Source organism: Stomoxys calcitrans, chromosome 3 (assembly GCF_963082655.1).
Source record: "Stomoxys calcitrans chromosome 3, idStoCalc2.1, whole genome shotgun sequence".
Lineage (NCBI taxonomy): Eukaryota > Metazoa > Arthropoda > Insecta > Diptera > Muscidae > Stomoxys > Stomoxys calcitrans.
Window position 1 is genome coordinate 43,751,853 of NC_081554.1, and position 22,007 is coordinate 43,773,859.

At 39.4% G+C, this 22,007-nt stretch overlaps 1 protein-coding gene and 1 long non-coding RNA gene across 3 annotated transcripts; one reads left to right on the plus strand and one right to left on the minus strand.

Annotated features, from left to right (window-relative positions):
• The first annotated feature begins 17,184 nt into the window (after positions 1 to 17,184).
• On the plus strand, positions 17,185 to 19,430 carry LOC106091621 (uncharacterized). Of its 2 annotated transcripts, XR_009397595.1 has the most exons (4): positions 17,185 to 17,499; positions 17,563 to 18,477; positions 18,617 to 19,030; positions 19,089 to 19,430. It is a non-coding gene; the product is annotated as an uncharacterized LOC106091621 (long non-coding RNA). The 2 variants fall into 2 exon arrangements; XR_009397594.1 differs by having other exon boundaries at positions 17,563 to 19,030.
• Positions 19,431 to 19,455: 25 nt separating this feature from the next.
• LOC106091625 (ubiquitin-ribosomal protein eL40 fusion protein) lies at positions 19,456 to 20,430 on the minus strand. The gene is made up of 2 exons (XM_013258205.2): positions 20,324 to 20,430; positions 19,456 to 20,015 (listed from the first exon to the last, which is right to left on the minus strand). The coding sequence occupies exon 2, from the start codon at positions 20,009 to 20,011 to the stop codon at positions 19,625 to 19,627; it is 387 nt and encodes a 128-aa protein (XP_013113659.1). The 5' UTR covers positions 20,012 to 20,015; positions 20,324 to 20,430; the 3' UTR covers positions 19,456 to 19,624.
• Positions 20,431 to 22,007: the final 1,577 nt, after the last annotated feature.

Below are 22,007 nucleotides of genomic sequence, written 5' to 3' on the forward strand. Positions count from 1 at the left end.
TTAATGGAGTCACGAATTAATGCCCATTTCCCTCTAGGACGCATAGTTTAGGAGATACAGCCATTTTAAGTTTTGCAACTGAAATTTCGATTTTTAATGGATTTTAAAAGAAATTTCGAATTTTTTGATGGAGTCATGAATTAAGGCCCATTTCCCTCTAGGACGCATAGTTTAGGAGATACAGCCATTTTAAGTTTTGCAACTGAAATTTCGATTTTTAATGGATCTTCAAATTTTTTTATGGAGTCACGACTTAAGGCCCATTTCCCTCTATAGTATAGTTTAGGAGATACAGCCATTTTAAGTTTTGCAACTGAAATTTCGAATTTTTTGATGGAGTTACGAATTAAGGTCCATTTCCCTCTAGGACGCATAGTTTAGGAGATACAGCCATTTTAAGTTTTGCAAGTGAAATTTCCCTCTGGGACGGTTACATTTTGTAACTGAAATTTAGATTTTTATTGGATTTTCAAAGAAATTTCGAATTTTTGATGGAGTCACGAATTAATTCCCATTTCCCTCTAGGACGCATAGTTTAGGAGATACAGCCACTTTAAGTTTTGGAAGTAAAATTTCAATTTTTAATGGATTTTCGATGAAAGTCCGAATTTTTTGAGGATGTCACGAATTATGGCCCATTTTTAATAGATGAAAGGCAATCATCCAGCGTGTTAGATGAACGATCGATCACCTCTTGTTCGGATGATATAACGACGCAGTGGCAAACCATTACCCACTCCATGGAAAATGCAGCGAAATCCGTACTTGAGTACCAGAAGTCTCCCCATAAAAAACACATGGTACGACCAAGAGTGTCGAATGCTACTGAAGCCAAGAGTGCGGCATATAGAGCAGCCCTGCAATCAGTAGCAACGCACCAGGTGAAGAAGAGGTATCTGGAGAAAAGGAGAGAAGAGAAACGTCTTTTCCGCAGAAAGAAAAGGAAAATGGAAAGAAGTGAGTGTGAGCGAATTGAGATGTGCAGGAGTCAGAATGAAGCCCGGAAATCCTAACAAAGAATTAATTATTAAATCGATGGCGCAGGCTCTTCCTCCTGCAGAGACAAAGAAGGAAAGGAAAGAATATTTTACCCAACTGCTAGTGTCCGACGATGGCGGCAAAGAGGATACCGCAGGACCAATCCCTGATGATGGTATAGAATGTTTACCTCCTAGTCAGAATGAGGTCCAAGTAGCAGTGACCCGACTGAAGAACAACAAGGCAGCAGGAACCGACGGGAACCCGCTGAACTATTTAAGACCGGAGGCGACGCGCTGATATGTCGTATGCATCAGCTTGTCTGCGCAATCTGGCTAGAAGAACGCATACCCAATGATCGGAACCTCAGCATACTATGTACCGTACACTAAAAAGGAGACAAGACGGAATGTGCCAACTACAGAGGAATAAGTCTCCTCCCCATCGCATGCAAGATACTTTCGAGCGTACTGTGTTTGTGGTTAAAACCTAAAGTCAGTTAGATAATTGGGCCCTATCACTGCGGCTTTAGACCTGGTTAAATCCACCATAAAACAGATATTCATACTGCGGCAAATCCTGGAAAAGACCCGAAAAGGACAAATCAACACCTACCATTTCTTTGTTGACTACTAAACCGCTTTCGATACCTCTTTACGTTCGAAGGTATTTCAAGCCATGTCTGAGTTTGGTATCCCTGCAAAATTAATAAGACTCTGCAGGATGACACTTGCTAAAACGCGTTACTCAGTGATAATAGGAATGAATCTCGCGGAGCCATTTAATACGAAACAAGGTTTCAGATAAAGAGACAATTTATCTTGTGATCTCTTTAATATCCTGCTGGAGAAGATGTTACGATATGCAGATATGAATAGATATGAGACACTAATCGCAAGAGAACACATGCTACTCGCCTATGCCGACGACATCGTCATCACAGGTCGGTCATCGGAAGTAGTAACTTTAACCTTTTAAAGAATCGAAAGAGAGTCAGTGAAAATGGGTCTGGCAGTAAATGGAGATAAGACCAAATGGGTGGTATCAATGCCTTATACAACCGATCAGATAAAGAAAATGGAGAAAGTTGGGAACCACAACTTTGAGATAGTAAGTAAGTAGTAGTAACTTTATCTGCCTCGACACCGCCATGAACGAAACGAATGGCATCCGTTTTTACATAAAGCGAAGAATAATACTGGCAAACAGATGCTACTTTGGACTAAGCAAGCAGTTTAGAAACAAGGTCAAGATTACACTATACAAGGCACTAATACTACCCGTGTTGTTATATGGTTTTGAGGCATGGGAACTAGTGAAAACAGACGAGGTAGTACTTGGAGTGTTTAAGAGAAAGATTCTTCGTAAAATATATGCGTTGCGTTAATTGAGAATATAGGCGTCGTATGAACCACGAGATGTATGAGCTATATGACGACAATACAACGGCTGCGTTGGCTAGGACATGTTATCAGAATGGATGAAGAAGCTCCAGCAAAGAAGTCTTTTTAAGGCCAACAGCCCGATGGAAAGATCAAGTGGTGGGAGACAACTCGAAATTTGGTGTCAGAGTTTATAAAATGAGCGCAGAAGATCGAGACGAATAATAGCAGTTTTGAGATAAAGCGAAGAATAATGCTGGCAAACAGGTGCTACTTTCAATTAAGCAAGCAGTTTAGCAACAAGACCACCTCTCGACAGACGAACATTACACTATACAAGACTCTGATACTACCCGTGTTGTTATATGTTTCTAAGGCATGGGTACTTGTAAAAGCAGACGAGGCAGTACTTGGAGTGTTTGAGAGAAAGATGCTTCGTAAAATATGTGAACCGGTGAGCGTTAATAGAGAATATAGGCGTCGTATGAACCACTAGGGTTAGCGTTAATGAAGAAAATAGGCGTGGTATGAACCACGAGCTGTATGACGACGATGGCAGAGTTAAACGTTTTAAAATACAACGGAGGCGTTGGCTAGGCCATATTGTCAGAATAGATGAAAAAGCTCCAGCAACGAAATAGTATGAGGGCAAATACGATGGTACACGCAAACCGGGACGACCAAAAGACCAACGGAAAGATCAAGTGGTGGGAGACACCTCGAAACTTGGTATCAGAAATTATAAAATGAGCGCAAAAGATCGAGGCACTTGGAACGCTATTTTACGTTCGACTATTGGAACAAATGTTCTGTCAATTAAAAAGTAAGTATTGGAGGACTTCATGTACTACATTTATCTCAAATCGTATGAAAATTATGGCTTTTGGGAGCTCAAGGGGTCAAATCAAGGGATTGTTTTATATGGGAGCTATATCAATTTTAATTTGTATCATACATGACACAGATGTTGACATAACAAAAGTCTTTGTATCAAATTTCAGCCAAATCCAAGAAATGTTTGACTTTTCTAGCCCCCAAAAGCCGCAAAATCATAAATCTCTTCTAGTTTAAGCTCGGTAACTTTATTTTTAACGACAGATACATGGATATGGTAGAATAATCCCAAATTTAAATATTTCATTGAGTTACAAACAGAATACTAAATCTAGTATCACTTCCATGCTATGGTGGTGGGTATAAAAAACTCAAACAACTCATACAAAATAGCTGATATCGTTGTGTTTTCAAATGGAAAACATTCACATTGTGGCATTTACAAATGAAATGAAATATGCAGGAGAAATACCGACATAATGTTGAAGATAAAAATGGCGAATACAATTTTTAAAATTTCACTGAAACAAAAGTACATTTTTATTTTCTTTCTTTCTATCGCTGTGTTTAGGCAAATGATTTGGCTTTTTTACAGTATTTAAATAACAACTGTCAATAGATTATCATAACTTTTGTTATTTTTTCGCCCTTTTTGGAAAAACTATAAATGCTGTCGGATAACCACAAATAGATAACAAGCTAACCAACAAAGCAACAAGACCTCATAAATTCTCGAATGTATTTTAATATTTCATGTTTTAGCAAAACAAACAAAATAACATGGCTTTGGAACAATTGTGTCAGGGAAAATGCAAAACATACATACCGTGACTGCAAATAAAATATCGATTAAAAATACCAAAGTTTAATGTGGAACAAAGTTTTTGAAATATACACTCAGATAGGGATAGGTTTTCATCTTAATATAGTTAGGAGGTTAAGAGCTGTCTTGTTTAAGAATCCTACTATGGCTGTAAATGTATGTGAAAATATATTATAATATAAAAATTCACGGTAGAGCGCCACCTATCTGTGAAATTTAAAATTATAATACAGAAAATCCTAATACAGAAAATCCTTATAAAAAATTAATAACAACCAAATCCAAATATGGACAAATTCTAATATAAAAAAAAGAAATTCAAACATTAATATGACGAAAAATGAAATTGTTATAGAAATCAAAATAAGATACAAGTCGCAAAAGAAATATGGACGTCGAATTTAATTCATCATTCAAAAAAAAAAATAGTCACACTGTGGTCAACTGGGAAATAGTGGGCTGATACCGTTTACAGGAAATATAATATGGACCACACTCTTTCCGAATATATTCAATTTGGAGCCCTAAGTATTAAAGAAACCAAGATATTGGCCATTTTTGGCAAATTATGGTAATTTTTATATATGATGCCCCATTTTTCCAGGATAATGGCCCACTGTGGCCAACTGGGACATAGTGGGCTGAAACCGTTTACAGGAAATATAATATGGACCACACTCTTTCCGAATATATTCAATTTGGAGCCCTAAGTATTAAAGAAACCAAGATATTGGTAATTTTTGGCAAATTTTGGTCATTTTTATATATATGATGCCCCATTTTCCAGGATAATGGCCCACTGTGGCCAACTGGGACATAGTGGGCTGAAACCGTTTACAGGAAATATAATATGGACCACGCTCTTTCCGAATCTATTCAATTTGGAGCCCTAGGTATTAAAGAAACCAAGATATTGGCGATTTTTGCAAAATTTGGTCATTTATATATACGATGGCCCAATTTGCAGAGATAATGGCCCACTGTGGCCAACTGGGAAATAGTGGGCTGAAACCGTTAACAGAAAATATAATATGGACCACGTTATTTCCGAATCTATTTAATTTGAGGCCCTAAGTATTAAAGAAACCAAGATATTGGCCATTTTTGGCAAATTTCAGTCATTTATATATATGTTGCCCCATTTTGCTGAGATAATGGCTCACTGTGCCCAACTGGCAAATAGTGGGCTGAAACCGTTTACAGGAAATGTAATATGGACCACGGTTTTTCCGAATCTATTCAATTTGGAGCCCTAAGTATTAAAGAAACCAAGATATTGGCCATTTTTGGCAAAGAAGAATCGAGATTTACCTGGAGTCGAGTACCTTACAACTGTCCCCAACCCGCCTTTGAACACACTTATAGTACCCGATGTCTAGAAGATGGGCTACTGAAGCCTGGAAAGGGATACTGAAGCCCTGAAAGACCCGAGCAAGTGGGAGTCGTACAGACCGATCTTCCTGCTCTCACCAGTAACCAAGACGCTTGAGGGACTACTCTTCCCAAGTCTCGTTGGAGAATTTCCTTTGCCGAGCACCAGCATGGATTTCGAAGACTGCATAGAACAAACTGCTTTCCATGCCATCACAGCACATATTTGCCGTGGCTCCAATCAGCCCAGACTAAGTGATAGGACGGTATGCCAAACTATTTTAGGACATCGCCAACACGTCCCTCCAGCCAGGTCTGAAACGCTGGGTCGCGAATTATCTCTGTGGTCGATGGTCATTTGTGGAATTAAGGAATAAGAAATCGGAACCCCGTAGAGTGAAACAGGGAGTTCCCCAAGGCAGGGTCATTTAGGACATCGCCAACACGTCCCTTCAGTCACCAGGTCTGTAACGCTGGGTCGCAAATTATCCGTGTGGTCGCTAGTCATTTGTGGAATTAAGGGATAAGAAACCGAAACACCGTAGAGTGAAACAGGGAGTTCCCCAAGGCAGGGTGATATCTCTGGCACTGTTTAACCTTTACCTATCTCACCCCCTCGAGGCGGCATAGAAATCGTTTCATATGCGGACAGTTGTACGTTCATGGCATTAGGCCCCCCACCCATTGATGACATTTGCGATAGGTGCAAGGTCTACTTCAACGAACTTGCCTCTTATTTCGCTGCCAGAGATATGAAGATTTCTGCCACCAAATCTTCAGTCACATTATTCACTACAAATACGCGTGAGGTGAATAATGAGCTGTAAGCGTTAGTCGATGGAGAAACGATTCTGACTACCAAGTGTCCCAAAATACTTGGTGTCACATGTCATAGCTCTTATACATTCTCCCTAAATGTCACAGCAATTTGTAAAAAAAAGGCCCTCAAGTCACTTGTCGGGAGCACTTCGGGTGCTAACAAAGAACGCTTGTTGACCACAATAGGCCGGTCTGTGGTAAGTTATGCAGCGCCAGTGTGATCACGCCAGATCTATGACACACAGTGGAATAATAATAATAATCAGAAATGTGACCACTTTGGACTTTTTGCAGTCCCTCCATGTACCCTCTTAATGTCATTTGCTCAATTTTTAATTACACAGGCTTACAAAAGATCTGACTTACATGCTCTTACATGTTAAAACACATACTATCCCATCCTTAACCTTAATTAAGCATTTTTCAACAAAATTCCTGCTTCATCAATTCCTTATCCTTTCTCACATTCAAAAATCCCTCTACAGTGAAATATAAGCCACACCAAATCGATGGGAGCAGTATTGTAACTTCAAACAACGAAGTGGGCATAAAGGGAAGCTAAAATAGTGGTATGGAATCTAGTCCTTCTAATGCGGTTTTTCTTGCTGTTGTGGCCGAGGGTCATGTTAACTTGTAAGGATATACCACTCATAAACCATATTGGTTTGTCATCGACGACATAGATGGTCTATTGCGTTTTTTTTTGCGTTTTCAATCTTTTACCGTTGCCTTATGGTTTGTCATCCCAGGACTTTTATAAGGATTTTTGATTTTTTTCTCGCTCTCTGTTCGTTTGCTTGGTGTGTTATGGGTTTGTGATTGTGGTCTAGTTAGTTTTGCGTAAATTGTCCTTTTACAATGCTATTCTTGTACGGGTTTTTCTATGCTGTTGATGGTATTAAGACACACCATACCCGCTAAGAAAGAAGATAAACTGGTATACCTGAGTATGGTTTTACTTGATTTGGAAAGCAGTTTCTATGGAATAAAAATTCTTGTAAAATGACTATAGAAAGAAACTAGGCAAAAAGGCCAACATCGAAATAGAACAGGATTGTACTATGATAGGAACTGTTGTTGAAATTAATTATTAAATGGAGCTTACGGCATTGTTAAGTTATTGGTTTGTACTTTGACATACTACACAAGTTGTGGACAAACAGTTTAACATATACCAACGCATGGAATAGACATTTTACAGCATAGACTGTGGTCAGAGTTTCTAAATGCATATCACACAAGAATCTTATTTATAACAATTTTTCATATGGCACACAGGTTCTCTGTACAAAAGTTCAAGAAGATAAGTGCATAGTATTTATACCCACCACCAAGGGATGGGGGTGTATTCATTTTGTCATTCCTTTTGCAATACATTTAAATATCCATTTCCGACCCTAAAAAGTGTATATATTCTTGATCGTCGTAAAAATCTTCAACGACGTAGCCATGTACGTCCCTCCGTCTGTCTGTTGAAATCACGCAACAGGCTTTAAAAATGAAGATAATAAGGTGTTACTTTGCACTGTAGTGTTAGACCGTTCAACATCCGTGGCCCTCATAGGCCTGTATTTCGACATAGCTGTCATATAGACCGATCTCCCGATCTAAGGTGTATAGCCCATAAATGGTGCATTTATTATCCGATTTGGCATAGTGACCTATGTAGGCTTTTCGACATCCGTGCCCTATATGGTTCAGATAGGGGTATTATTGGATATAGCTGCTATATATACCGATCTCCCAATTTTAGTCCTTGGAGCCATAAAAACAGCGTTTATTACACGATTTCACTAAAATGTGACACAGTGAGCTGTGACAGGCCCTACAATATAGGCATTCAATATGGCCCCAATCGGTCTATATTTGGATATAGCCGCCCTATAGAGCGATCTCCCGTTTTAAGGTCTATGACCCATAAAAGGCGCACTTACTATCCGATTTCGTTGAAATTTGGCATGGTGACCTATGTTCGGATTTCCGACATCCGTGCCCTATATGGTTCAGATAGGTCTATATTTGGATATAGCTCCTATATACAATATACCGATCTCCAAATTTTAGTCCTTGGACCCGTAAAAGCAGCGTTTTTACTCGATTTCGCTGAAATGTGACACAGTGAGCTGTGTTAGGCCCTACAATTCAATATGGCCCCAATCGGTCTATATTTGGATAAAGCTTACCATATAGAGCGATTTCCCGTTTTAAGGTCTATGACCCATAAAAGGCGCACTTACTATCCGATTACGCTGAAATTTGGCATAGTGACCTATGTTGGGGTTTTCGACAAGCGTGCCTTATATGGTTCAGATCGGTCTATATTTTGATATAGCTACGATGTTGACCAAAATTCTGTATTAATAACTTAAACAGTGAATTGTATTCATTTGACCACTCGACGTCCGTGCCGAGTTTGGTCCTTTTACTTGTTTAGTTAATGGGTAGAACAGTGCCAATGGATGTTGACCGGCCCATACGCAAAAATGAAAGAAAAATAGCTACCATGCTGTTGCAAATTTTGCCCATGAACATTCCACTAAGGAACAGAGGCAAACTTCAGACATATCAATGAGTGCAGTCCGATTCAAGTTTAAGCTCAATGATAGGGGACCTCCTTTCTTTTCCGAGACCGAACGGCGTGCCGCAGTGCGACACCTCTTTGGAGAGAAGTTTTACATGGCATAGTACCTCAGAAATGTCGCCAGCATTAGGAAGGGAAAACCACCGCTGAAAAATTTTTTCTGATGGTCTCGCCAGAATTCGAACCTAGGCGTTCAACTACGGTGGCATTACCTAACCATGCTGTTAGGTAACGGTATTTGTGCCCACGGCGATGGTCCTGATTAGTGGGGGTTTCGAGCATTGACACTATATACGGGCCCTACTACACCAAACTGCCATCATTTCACCAATAGCGCTCTCAGTGATTATGAGTTTCAGGTTCCTTATCCAACGACGAAGAGAACACGGATTCGTTACAGTCACATCGCGATTACCCAACGACCCTAATGACAATTGACGCTATTGGGACCAGCCAGCTCCCCATAAGAATGTATTTTGATTAGGTTTTTTAAGGACCCCACTATCGGATTTCCGCATCGCTTGGCAGTATGGGATATATGGTCCAACGCTCTATTTGCTGTGATTATAAGAGGGCATGTATTCGCGTATTTCAGAGGACATATCCATAACAGGGGGAAGTATATCCCGGGAAGACCATATATTTGCGCAATACATTAAGTCGGCGCAACGCTAGGCAATGACTCGCTAGTGTCATCGTATCCTAGAGCCTAACCAAGGGACTAACAGCGACAGCCCATAACTCGTTGGTATCAGGAAGGGCTGCAAAAAACTCTTTAACAGTTCGAAAGCCACAAGGGCACCACACGATTGGGACGTCTATAAGGTTGAGCTAAGAAAATACTAAGGTGCGCTGAGAAAGGCTTAGAACAAATCCTGGGTGGAACAAATCCTGGGAGGACTCTAAGCTAAGTAAAATCCTTTTCTCGATACCTATTTCGGTGGGATATTCTCAGAAGTCAGAGAATGTATGGACAATGTCTAATGTTTAAACACTAGGACTACTTATTGATACAGATTTCCCGGGAAACTGTCCACGGGACAAAGTGGCGCCATTGTCACCGATATGCATTTGTCGGAGGTTATTGGGGAAATTCTGTCTGAGTCAGACAAGAAAACAGCATATCGTGTGATCTCTTTAACATCCTGCAGGAGAAGATTATACGAGAAGCTGATGTGAATAGATGTGTCACACTACTTACAAGAGAACACATGTACTACGCCTATGCCGACGACATCGATATCAAAGGTCGGCCACCGGAAGTAGTATGTGCCGCCTTTGAAAGAATCGAAAGAAAGTCAGTGAAAATGGGTCTGGCAGTAAATGGAGATAAGACGAAATGAATGGTTTCAACTCCCAAAACGCCTTGTACAACCGATCAGATAAAGAAAATGGAGAAAGTTGGGACGCTTGAGGCATTACTCCTCCCGAGTCTCGTAGGAGAATTTCCATTCGCTGAGCATCAACATGGATTTTGAAGCCTGCATTGCACAACAACTGCTTTGCATGCTATCACCGCACACATTTGTCGTGGCTTAAGTCAGCCCAGGCCATGTGATAGGATGGTCCTCATGGCACTAGACCTATCGATGGCATTCGACACGGTCAGCCATGCCAAACTATTTAAACACATTGCCAACACATCCCTTCTGACAGGCCTGAAACGCTGGGTCACGAATTATCTGTGTGGTCGCCAGTAATTAATAGAAGCACCGTAGAGTGAAACAGGGAGTTCCACAAGGCGGGCCGATATCTCCGGCAATGTTTAACCACTACCTATCCTCCATTCCACCACTCCAGACGGCATAGAGATCGTATCATATGCGGACGATTGTACGATCATTGCAACAGGGCCACCCACCCATTGTTGACATCTGCGATAGGTTGAACGCCTGCCTCAACGAACTTGTCTCATATTTGAAATCTGAAGATATCTGCCACCAAATCTTCACCGCTCTGTTCACTACAATTCCGCGTGAGTTGAATGCCGAGCTGACTGTGATGGTCGATGGAGAAATTATTCCGACCATCAAGTGTCCCAAATTACTTGGCATCACATTTGACAGCTCTTACACATTCTCCCCACATACCACAGCAATTTGCAATAAAGTCGAAAGTAGAAACAAGGTCATCAAGTCACTTGCCGACAGTAAATGGGGTGCAGACAAAGAAACCGTGAAGACCACTTACAAAGCAATTGGCCGGTCTAAAGTTATGCAGCACCAGTATGGTCTCGTCAGCTCTGTAACACGCAGTGGATTAATATTCAGATCTATCAGAATGCCGCCCTTTGAACTGCGACGGGCTGTCTTCTCAGTTCTCACATGGTCCACCTCCACCAGAAAACAAAGATCCTACCCGTCATAACTACATGTCATCTAAGCTATAACTTTTGGGCTGTTGTCCCAGAGACCATCCAAATCATCATATTGTGGATAGGTTTCCACTACCCAGAAGCCCTAAGAACTAGAGCGTAAGGTTCAGCGCTACAAGAGAGAACCAGACCAAACCGCATATAAAGCAGGTCCCCACAACATTCATACATTCATGTCCCCTGAGAACGACCGCCTCCCATTGCACCTGAAATTGACCTCCCCCCGCAAACCAGAGTAGTTCTGGCTCAATTACGCTCTGGCAAATGCAGCCGCCTCAACTCCTACAGAGCCCGATAATGTCAAGCATTTTGAAGGTGGCTATCAAGATATTCGGGGCTAGTCGTCTCGTTTAGAACCACACTAATTAATTTTTTGTTTTTTTTTTGGTTAGCTACATTCAAAATCATATTTACAATTTACAACTTGGGATACCACATTTGTTAAGATCCGCAGGTCCTCCTGTGTCTATCCCAATTGAGGGCAAAAAGTGTACTCTACTACCAAAGGCATCCTATTCTATCCTGATCGGCCTGCAGTCCTATTCTATCCTGTTCGGCCTTCATAATTATTTTTAATTTCTTTTTTTTTAAGGATGTAGGGAGGGTGTTACCTTCTGACACTTTCTTTCGTTTGAGTACCCAGGTCGTCCTACATGACAGTTTGGTGTTGTTTTTATTGGAAGGTGATGGCCGGAAGCTAAGACCCAAAACTCAGTATATTGGAGTCCTTTATTGTCGTAATATACATGTCCTGCTGAATGGCAGGACGTGACCCAAATACTCAAATCTTTATTTCAACTTTAGATTCGAACTGTACTGTCGTAGGCCTTTCCCATTGAAGGGTATTAAGTAGGAGGACCGGTTCGTAGTCAACTTCCAAAGACCTTTCATTTGGTACCCATATTGCCTAAAGTGGTAAGTTCCCGGTTGGGTAGTGTTTTTATAGTTTAAAATTTGTATGCCGAGTTTGTATTCTACTCTTAAATACCTTTCATTAGATATCTATATTGGGTGCGACGCTAAGACACAAAAGACAATTTATTTGAGTCCTTTATTGTCGTAATATACATGTCCTGCTGAATGGCAGGACGTGACCCAGATACTTGAATCCTTATATCAACATTAGATTCTAACTATACTGTCGTATACCTTTCTTGTTAAAGGGTATTTAGTGGAAGGGCCGGTCCCAAACTCTGTCCCACATGTGTATACCAGATTCGTAGTAAACTCCCAAAGACCTTTTATTTGAGATTACTATCTCTATCATCTGTGAAATTGTCATTCAAATCGGTTCAGCCGTTTTTGAGTCAACCAAAACGACATAAGCAAAAGTTCAAACATATTGGATAAAAATTGCGCCCTCTAGAATCCCAAGAAGTCTAATCTGGATATCTGTTTATATGGCGGCTATATCAGGGTAGGGACTGATTAAGACCATTCTTGACACAGTTGTTGAAAGTCAAAATAAAAGACTTCATGCAAATTTTCGGCCAAATCGGATAAGAATTGCGCTCTACAAGTCAAGACCCAAGGTCGGTTTATATGGTAGCTATATCAGGTTATCAACCGATTTAGACCATACATGGCACCATTGTTGGAAGTCATAGCGAAACACGTCATGCAAAATTTTAGCCATATCGGATAGTAATTGCGCCCTCCAGAGGCTCAAGAAGTCTAATCGGGAGATCGGTTTATATGACTTCTATATCAGGTTATAGACTGATTTCGATCATACCTAGCACAGTTATTGGGGTGTTCATACCAGAACACCTCATGCAAGATTTCAGCCAAATCGAATAAGAGTTACGAACTCTAGAAGTCAAGACCCAAAGTCGGTTTAAATGGCAGCTATATAAGATTGTGGACCGATTAAGACCATACTTGGCACATTTGTGGAAAGTAATACCAAAACACAACACGCAAAATTTGGAAGTTGATGGAAGTCAAAATATTTTCGGCAAATCAGATAAGAATTGTAACCTCCAGAAGCTCTACAACTCAAGACCTAAGATCGATTTATATGGCAGCTAATATATCAGGTTATCAACCCATTTAGGCCATACACCGGCACCGTTGTTGGAAGTCATAGCGAAACACATCATGCAAAATTTCAGCCAAATCGGATAGGAATTGCGCCCTCTGGAGGCTCAAGAAGTCTAATAGGAAATCTATGTGTTGGAAATCATACCAGAATACCTCATGCAAAATTTCAGTCAAATCGGATAAGAATTGAGCCCCCTAGAAGCTCAAAAATTCAAGACCAAAGATTGGTTAATATGGCACCTACATCAAAACATGGATAGATATGGCCCATTTACAATCCCAAGCGACCTACACTAATAAGAAATATTTGTGCAAAATTTCAAGCGGCTGGCTATACTCCTTCGGAAGTTAACGTGCTTTCGACAGACGGACGGACATGGATAGTTCGATTTAAAATGTTATAATGATCGAGAATATAAATACTTTATGGGGTATTAGACACTTATTTCGAGGTGGTACAAACGGAATGACGCAATTAGTATACCCCCATCCTATGGAGGGTATAAAAAAGGAAGGCAATTAGGCCATTTTTCGAAAACGTGAAACATAAATCTAATTTCTAGCAAACATTGCAACGTTGACTACTTACTCTTATCATACAATACTTCTATAGTAAGAGCAACCTCAAGTGATTTCAAATCATAAAAAGGCATGGACAGAAAAAATATAGGCAAAACAATTGTTAGCGTTTTGAGAATTCGAACCGGAATAGGCCCATAACAGATACATTGTAGGCTTATATAAGCCACTATTTCAAAATTCATAGAAATGGGATGAAAAGTATGCCTTCTATATCATCAAGAAGTCACTTCGGAAGATATATCCTATAATCCGAAAGTTTCGAAGATAACCTTTTAACACGAAAATCATTTCCACCGAGTTTCAGTTGATCATCTTTATTTGTAATACAATGGACCAACATACGCACACGTTTCCCTTATTCGGTTCTATACATCGGAAGCACACAGCTTTTTAAAGAAGCTGGCTAAGTATAGCAAATCTCCCCATTTAGTTATAGTATGGCAAACCTCCCCATTTAGTTATAGTATAGCAAACCTCCCCATTTAGTTTAGGTTAGGTTGAAAATAATGTGCGGATATAAATCCGCCCCCTCCGACTATGGGCATGCATCTAAACCAGTAATCGGCTTGTTGTGCGCTCTAAATGCTAAAAACACACAAAAAATTTTGTGCTCCTAACGACCATTGTTGCTGTTTTTGGTAGGTTCCTACGAAATTGGTAGGTTTTTATTCTCTTGGTAGTTTGGTAGGCTGACCTCAATTTTTGGTAGATTTTTCCAACACATAAATGCCAAGTTAATTAAAAATCGCCGGGGATAACTGAAAATTAAATCACTTCTTGTCGTTTCGGTGTATTCGTTAAGAGTGCAGAATGGAACTATTGATGTCGAGGGTCCAAATACTATTACAAGGAGTCTCACCGGTTTACTAAAAAGGGCGTAAGTTCTGATATTGACTATAACTGGTATAGGTATTAAGGGAGCTCTTACAAATGAGGTTTTTGTGCGTTCTCTGTTTTCAATTGGAAAACAGGACTATGTGGCAGCTGCATACAAATATGTTCAGATCTGGTCCATACTCAAATCTTGAAGAATCCATGCAGCTCACTGTAACTGCGAATATGGGTAGTAAAGCGCACTTCTGGGCTCAAACACTTAAATCGGCTGATCGCTTTTTCCAAACTCGGCATGGTTGCTCATTGAAATCGGGACAAAAAATACGACTTTGTAAAATCAAGATTTCTTATCGGGAGATCTGTGTGAAGGTTGCAAATGGAATAGCAAAATGGTAAACTATTCGGTTGAGGGTATAAAAACGTAATACGTTTGGTGGTTTTTTATCGGTTTTGGTAAGATTTTTCTTAAATTGTGGTCGGATATCATTTTCTTGAGTGGCAACACTGCTTACGACATTCCTAATTGTATTCCATTCCACGTTCCTAAGCTGTTTCATGTTTGGTATTGTGTCCCCACCAAAGTACCGATGTCTGTTAACCGCAAAAACCGGGCAATGACATAGGAAATGCTCCAATGTCTCATCATCTTCCCCACATGATATCACTTGCCGCACCGATTTTGCATAAGTGAGCTCGTAGTCATATGTGTCCTATCATGATACCGAAAGCTATATTGACCTCCTGCTTACTTCCTTTCAGCAATAGGCTCGTCTTCTAACAATCTGTATTTTCCCATATGATTTTCGTCGCCCTACCGACCGTTTTGCTTTTCCATAGTTTGAAATGAGCGTTCGTAGCCCACGTCGTTAACTAGGACTGCGTCGACCCGAAAGACTTCCACATTTTATGTATGTGGTAACAACAACGACGGTAATAACCACCATGATAGTTTGTCCACGTTAACTTATTTTGGCATTTTTGTTTTTTTACCCACTACAAAAATTTCCATATATGTAAATCGATGGAGATCTTATGGAACGCATTGTCTGTTAAAGCTGATATTTTGAATTTAAAGTTATTTCATTACTTCATTAACCAACGTTGATCTTTTGTTTGACATATCTGGTATATAAACTGCTCTTCCAATACACATTTGTGTTTAAGCCCCTGCTAATGGCAATTTGCCCATGAACGTTCCACTAAGGAACAGGGGCAAACTTCTCACATATCAATGAGAGCTGCCCGATTCAAGTTTCAAAGATAAGGAATCCCCTTTTTATAGTCGAGCCCGAACGGCGTGCCTCAGTCCGACACCTCTTAGGGCGAAGTTTTTAGATGGCTGCCATACCAAATAGTGCAGTACCTCACAAATGTTGCCAACAATATAAGGAGAAAACCAGCACTGACAGTTTTTTCCCTATGTTCTCACCAGGATTCGAACCCAGGCTTTCAGCTTCATAGGCGGACATGCTAACTTGTGATCTACGGTGGCCTTTAGGCTCCCAATAATCAAAATTCATAACTGATTTGGCTTGTAGTAGCATTGAAAGTTATGTTGCGGCCAAAAGTTAGGTTATGTAACATAACAATCATAGGCTGAATTCATAATCAATTGAAAATATTGGGAAACCACAGTAGGGACAGACAAAACCTAGCGATCGAGTTTAGGCACCCGAAATGCCTTCTTTCGACAGAGAGAACCACAGATCGCAACCCCCATGCAAGTATATGGCTACAACAACAGACTAGACTCTTTGTTGGCAATCAAAGCTAACGGGGCACACTTTGTGGCTTCTAACGTTCGTGCAAGTACAATTAAATTGCATCCATTTTTCAATATGTCTACCCTAAGAATAGTATAATTTATTGAGGGTTAAGATATGAAACGGTATGGCCAAATATTTGTGTAGTTCTTTGTATGGTATTAAAATTCATTACTTTAATGCTATTACTTGTTGATTTTTTTTGTTTTAAGTTCTTATTTGTCTATTACTTACCGAAAGTTGAGCTCCGAAAAACTTGTGGAAATGCAGGATATACAAGATGTAGCGATTTAAACAAGCGTCACTTATACCACATACACATTTTTTTAAATTTATTTTAGCCGATCTACCCAAGCGTCACTTTTCTCACATATACACTCTTTTAACTTATTGTAATTTTGCAAGAGTTGTTAAATTCAAATCAACACCATTATAAACGACTCAGCAGTTTTGACATTTGCTTCCTTTTTTGACATTTGCCGTTCTTTATCTCTATACTCTCAAGGCAGATCATTATGGGTAGAATTACATACACGCGTGTGGTTGAGTAATAATCAACTTGGTGTTGCATTAATGAAAAAACTAATATAAAAAGTTTTGAAGGGAAGTTGATTATATCTTCAACACTTTAAATGGATATGACATTTAGAGCTATATAGGTTGATCAGGGCAATACCTCTTTGGCAGAAATTTTTGCCTTTCCTTATTTAGTCTACTTTGACTCTTTGAACAAAATTCGAAATAGAACAACTCTGTGTTAGCAAATGTAAAAAAGCTAATCATTCTAAGTGAATGTCAGACTGAGGAGGAGAATGTATTAGTAAAGTCATTTTTAATGGCTTGGGTATTTTTATTCCATCTTTAGCTTAATATGCAGATCTTTGTAAAAAGTGTAGATGGTAGAACAATTACATTGGATGTTGACCCCTCCGATACTATTGCTACTGTTAAGCAAAAAATTTATGAAAAAGAAAAACAAAACTCGTCAAAAGGCAAACCAACAAAGCTAATCACTAATCGCAAGAAAACGAATAATGCCTGAGGTAAACAGTACCAAAGTGGGCTCACCTGCATGGACTTATTGGCGGAACTTCGCTGTTCAACGAGTCTACAAGGTGAGCCATCTCTATAAGGAGATAAAGCTGATAAATATTGAACAGACACTAAATATTGCGTAGGCAATCTTTTTTTGTTCTAGAAGCATCAATCCCAACAATACAAATGTCATGATCGAACAGGTTTATTTCTGATCAATAAATGGTATTTCTTTGCAAAGCTTGGCGAAAGCATTTAACAGTTGTTGATGGTATCTTATTCTTGAAAAACACCCGCCACCCAATGCATTGGAGAAACGAAAACTTTCAAAGCCAAACAGAGTATTTATGGGTCAACTACGATATGGCAGATGCAGCAGCCTCAGTTCCTAGTTGCTAAAGTTTGAATTCATCATGTCGAATTAGTTGTTCCACATTATGGATGAAGACATTACACACTGTGTAGGCATTAACAATAATTTTCGCTCTTGAAACTAATTGGTAGTTGTTGTTGTTGCAGTGTTTTGTACACTGAGGCACCATTGCCGATGAAGGACCCCATCTGGTTAATCCGATACGTACAACCGGCTGCCATGGGATTGATACTAATTGGTCCATATACCATATAAGAAAAGAAATCGTCCAATAAACACCAGTAACTGAAGTTTAATATAAAAAATAAAATATATACTTTGAATTACCTGTAGAGCCCATTTTCAACTCAAGTTTAAGCTCAATGATAAGGGATTTTTTCTTTTTATAGCCGGGTCCGAAGAATGTGCCGCAGTGCACTCCCATTTTGGGGATAAGATTTTACATGGCATGGTGCATCACAAATTTCGCCAGGTTTCGAACCCAGGCGTTCAGCGTCATAGGCTATCATGCGTCTAATACTGGTTTAATGAGTATTGAGGAGAGCAGCATTCTGGCTAGTGTGGACCTTCTTCATCTGCGTGGCGTTCGCACTAATACTGTGCATTACTGTTTTGTTGTTGTAGCAGTGCGTTGTAACCTGAGGCGGCAGCCCATGCCGATGAAGGACTCCTTTAGGTCAATCCGGTACGTATAACAGCCTGCCATGGGATTAAATACACTACTGGTCAAGGGTTTTATATATAGCCAAAAAGGTTTCCAAGTGCTACCAGTAAGTGTCTTGAGGACCTTGTTTCTACTTTTAAAATAGTTGTTGTTGTTGTAGCCAAATTTGCATGTGGAGGTTGCGATCCTCGTCAAGCTCGTTCCGGTCTTTACGACCGATCGCCATTGGTTATTTAAAGCCGCCAATAACTGGCCTTGTCATATCGAGCATCATAGGCACTCAGTATTTAAGTCTGTTGAAACTCTCCACTCGGTACTGCTGATTGTCCGCGACTGCAGTTGCAGCTACTTCGTATGGAGCATTCCACTATCCGTAATCTGTAGACGCACCCGATAGCTCCCATCTACGCTTCTTGTGATAACGAAGAAAACACAGATTGGAGCTCAAAGTTGCAGCCTGTGTGATGCTCATATTTATCGCATGCCGGGTAGCACTTTTTGGGAAAGTTAAGACCACTGATGTTCTTCCGCTGTCCATGTAGTGAACAATATATAACAAAATCATTATTTTGTGGTAGGTGACTTGGAAAATTTGTTTAAGTGCAATAAGTATTAAGACGTTTAAATTACAGATGTCATCAACGCAAAAGCCTGAAGCCGTGAACGTAGCATCGTGAATATCACCTCATCTTCGTGAATTCTGTTTCACTCTAGAGTGATTCGCTATCCGTCTTAGGTCTGGTAGTATGGACTTGGTGGTTTCATCAAAAAGCTTGGCATGGTTAACCGTTTGGAAAGTCTTCGATAGGTCCCAATCCCCCGGATCATCCTACAACATGGCTTGGTCTGGTTGAGACCGCGACTAGTACATAAAGTAATGGTGTGCAAAGCAATCCTTGTGTTGCCGCACTGGCAAGCTAACTTAGCTGCCTTAACACCTTCATGCAATACCCCTTATAGAATAAAAAACAAACAAATTTCTATGTAAAACATCTATAATTGGATTTCTGTACAGTTTAACTTTGTTTATTCGTCTCAAGTCCAAAGAAATAAAACTATTTCAAAAAAACGGGAAATAAATGTTTACATAGAAAATAAGGGAGCTTGTTGACAGCTGCTCCCACAGCATTTGAAGCGACAATGAATGATGCCTTGGTATTATAATAGTCTACTTCAACTTCTTCTTGGGGCGCAAGTTGTTGGTGTGTCCACATTTCTTCTTGCGACAATTGGTGGCACGAGGATGGAGACGAGCGTAACACTTACGGCAGATCATCTTGTCGCAGTTGTACTTTTGAGCCAAAATACGCAGAGATGGTTCAATGATACCACCACGAAGACGGAGTACCAAATGCAAAGTCGACTCCTTTTGAATGTTGTAGTCTGACAAGGTGCGACCATCCTCCAATTGTTTGCCAGCAAAGATCAAACGTTGTTGATCTGGTGGGATACCTTCTTTGTCTTGGATTTTAGCCTTGACATTTTCAATAGTGTCGGAAGGCTCTACCTCCAAGGTAATGGTTTTACCGGTTAGGGTCTTGACAAAGATCTGCATTTTTCTACAAAACAAAAAACAAAATTACGATATTAATGAATACACAAACTAAAAACACAGCAAACAAAGGTATTGTTTATTACTTCAAACACACATTTGCGACGTGTTCCACTATAACTGCTGCTTTTTTTAAGGTTATGTTGATTGTTTCTTATTTTATGGTCTTTGCAACAATTGTAGCAGTTTTTTTCCATCAAAATTCATTCTGTTTTAACACAATTTTATTTTGGGTGGAACTCACAAAAGCCGAATTTGTTTGAAATAATAAAACTTTATTAAATTTCACAAAATTAGAATTAAAAATTTTCTTACCTTCAGAAACGTGCAGTCAAATGCTGTTCAAAAGTTAAAAAGGAAAATAAAAGGGAAATTTCCAAGATGGCGGGATTTTTTTGACGTTCTAATACTTATAGTCGCGTTGCCATACAAGTAAATTTTGTAACATTTTGATAACCCAATGAAAGATTTTAGGGTTTAAAATTAACCATAAAATTATGAATAATATATTTCCTTTTTTTGTTAAATAATGGAATCTTACGAAGTCATATAGGCATTTTATAGCATATTTTAATTAACCTACTACATCGGAGTCTAAAATATGGAGATAAAATTAAAATTAAATAATTTTCACATATTTTGCTCTGATGTGTATTTATATATGCATTTAATTCTTTTAAGCCATGTTTACACTAGAACGAAAATCGACTTGATTTGATATTATCTCCAAAATCCGATTCAAGTGATTCGTATATGTCAACAGGGGTGTTTTTGACTGCGTTTTTATTGTGATATGCATTTTTATTGTGTTCAGCATATATATTGTGGTCAGTAATTAAATTAGTGAAACGATTTTTTAGATTTGAAAAAAAATGTTGAGAAAATATGCTGTCCAAAACTACTAATAATAACCGGTATTAAATACAAACGCAGCGTTTCTTTTGAATTTCGAAGGCAATTTGCTGCTAATCTCCTCAAATAAATAAATTTGCTCACACTGAAAATGTATCAAGATTCTATTAGTGAATCCTGAAAATGTATGGGAAACCTCGTTGCAAGATATATCCACTTACAGGTAGTGACAATTGCCCAACAACAAAATATTGAGTGCACTATCTGTCAAAATCAGTAATCAGTGCAACTCTGATTTTGAGTATGTTACTAGTTTGCGCCATTTTTCGTTGTTTGTGTGTTATAGTTCTTAAATATAATACACACACACAACCTTTGCGAGAAAAAATTGTACTCAGCTGTTTACAGTACACTACCTGGTAGTTATGTCATGCTGACACGTATACACAATTTTCTTTAGGAGTGTTGCCAACAATGGACAGACAGACGGCCATAGCTAAATCAATTCAGGAAGCTATTCTAAGCCGAGCGGGATACTTATATTTTATTGCTTTGCTAACAATGCCGTATGGTACTAAATAAGCACGTTTGGTATCAGCTTTTCTATGGGTGTTTTGGAGATTATCTCAAATCAAGTGGATTTGGGCTCTAGTGTAAACGTGATTTTAATGCTTTGTCAAATATGCACTTTACAGCTCGCACTTCCGATTTCCGTTGTCATGGCGAAACAATTAAAGGTGGTCTCATTTGCACAAAAACCATAAATCATATGGTGCAATCCGCCATCTCGTCATCAAGATGCCAATTCAAAATTGGCATTGTTCTCAACACAGCCAAAGAAACTTACCCTCGTGTGTGTACGTGCGCAAGTAAAATGAGAATATGAGAAGCAAAAACAAAGAGAACGTGCAAAAAATGGGGTAGTTTGCTGCGAATGTTAACACAACACTGACATCTTAATACCGTAAAAATGGCCGACTGTTTTCAGCTGTTCGCGTGAGACCACCCAAGATATATTCATTTACAGGTAATGTACCGCAAACAGCTGAGTACAGCAACGACAACGAGTTTTCGCATGGCAAAACAATTTATAGTGGTCTCATTTGTACAACAACCTCAATTCATATGGTGCAATCCGCCATGTTGT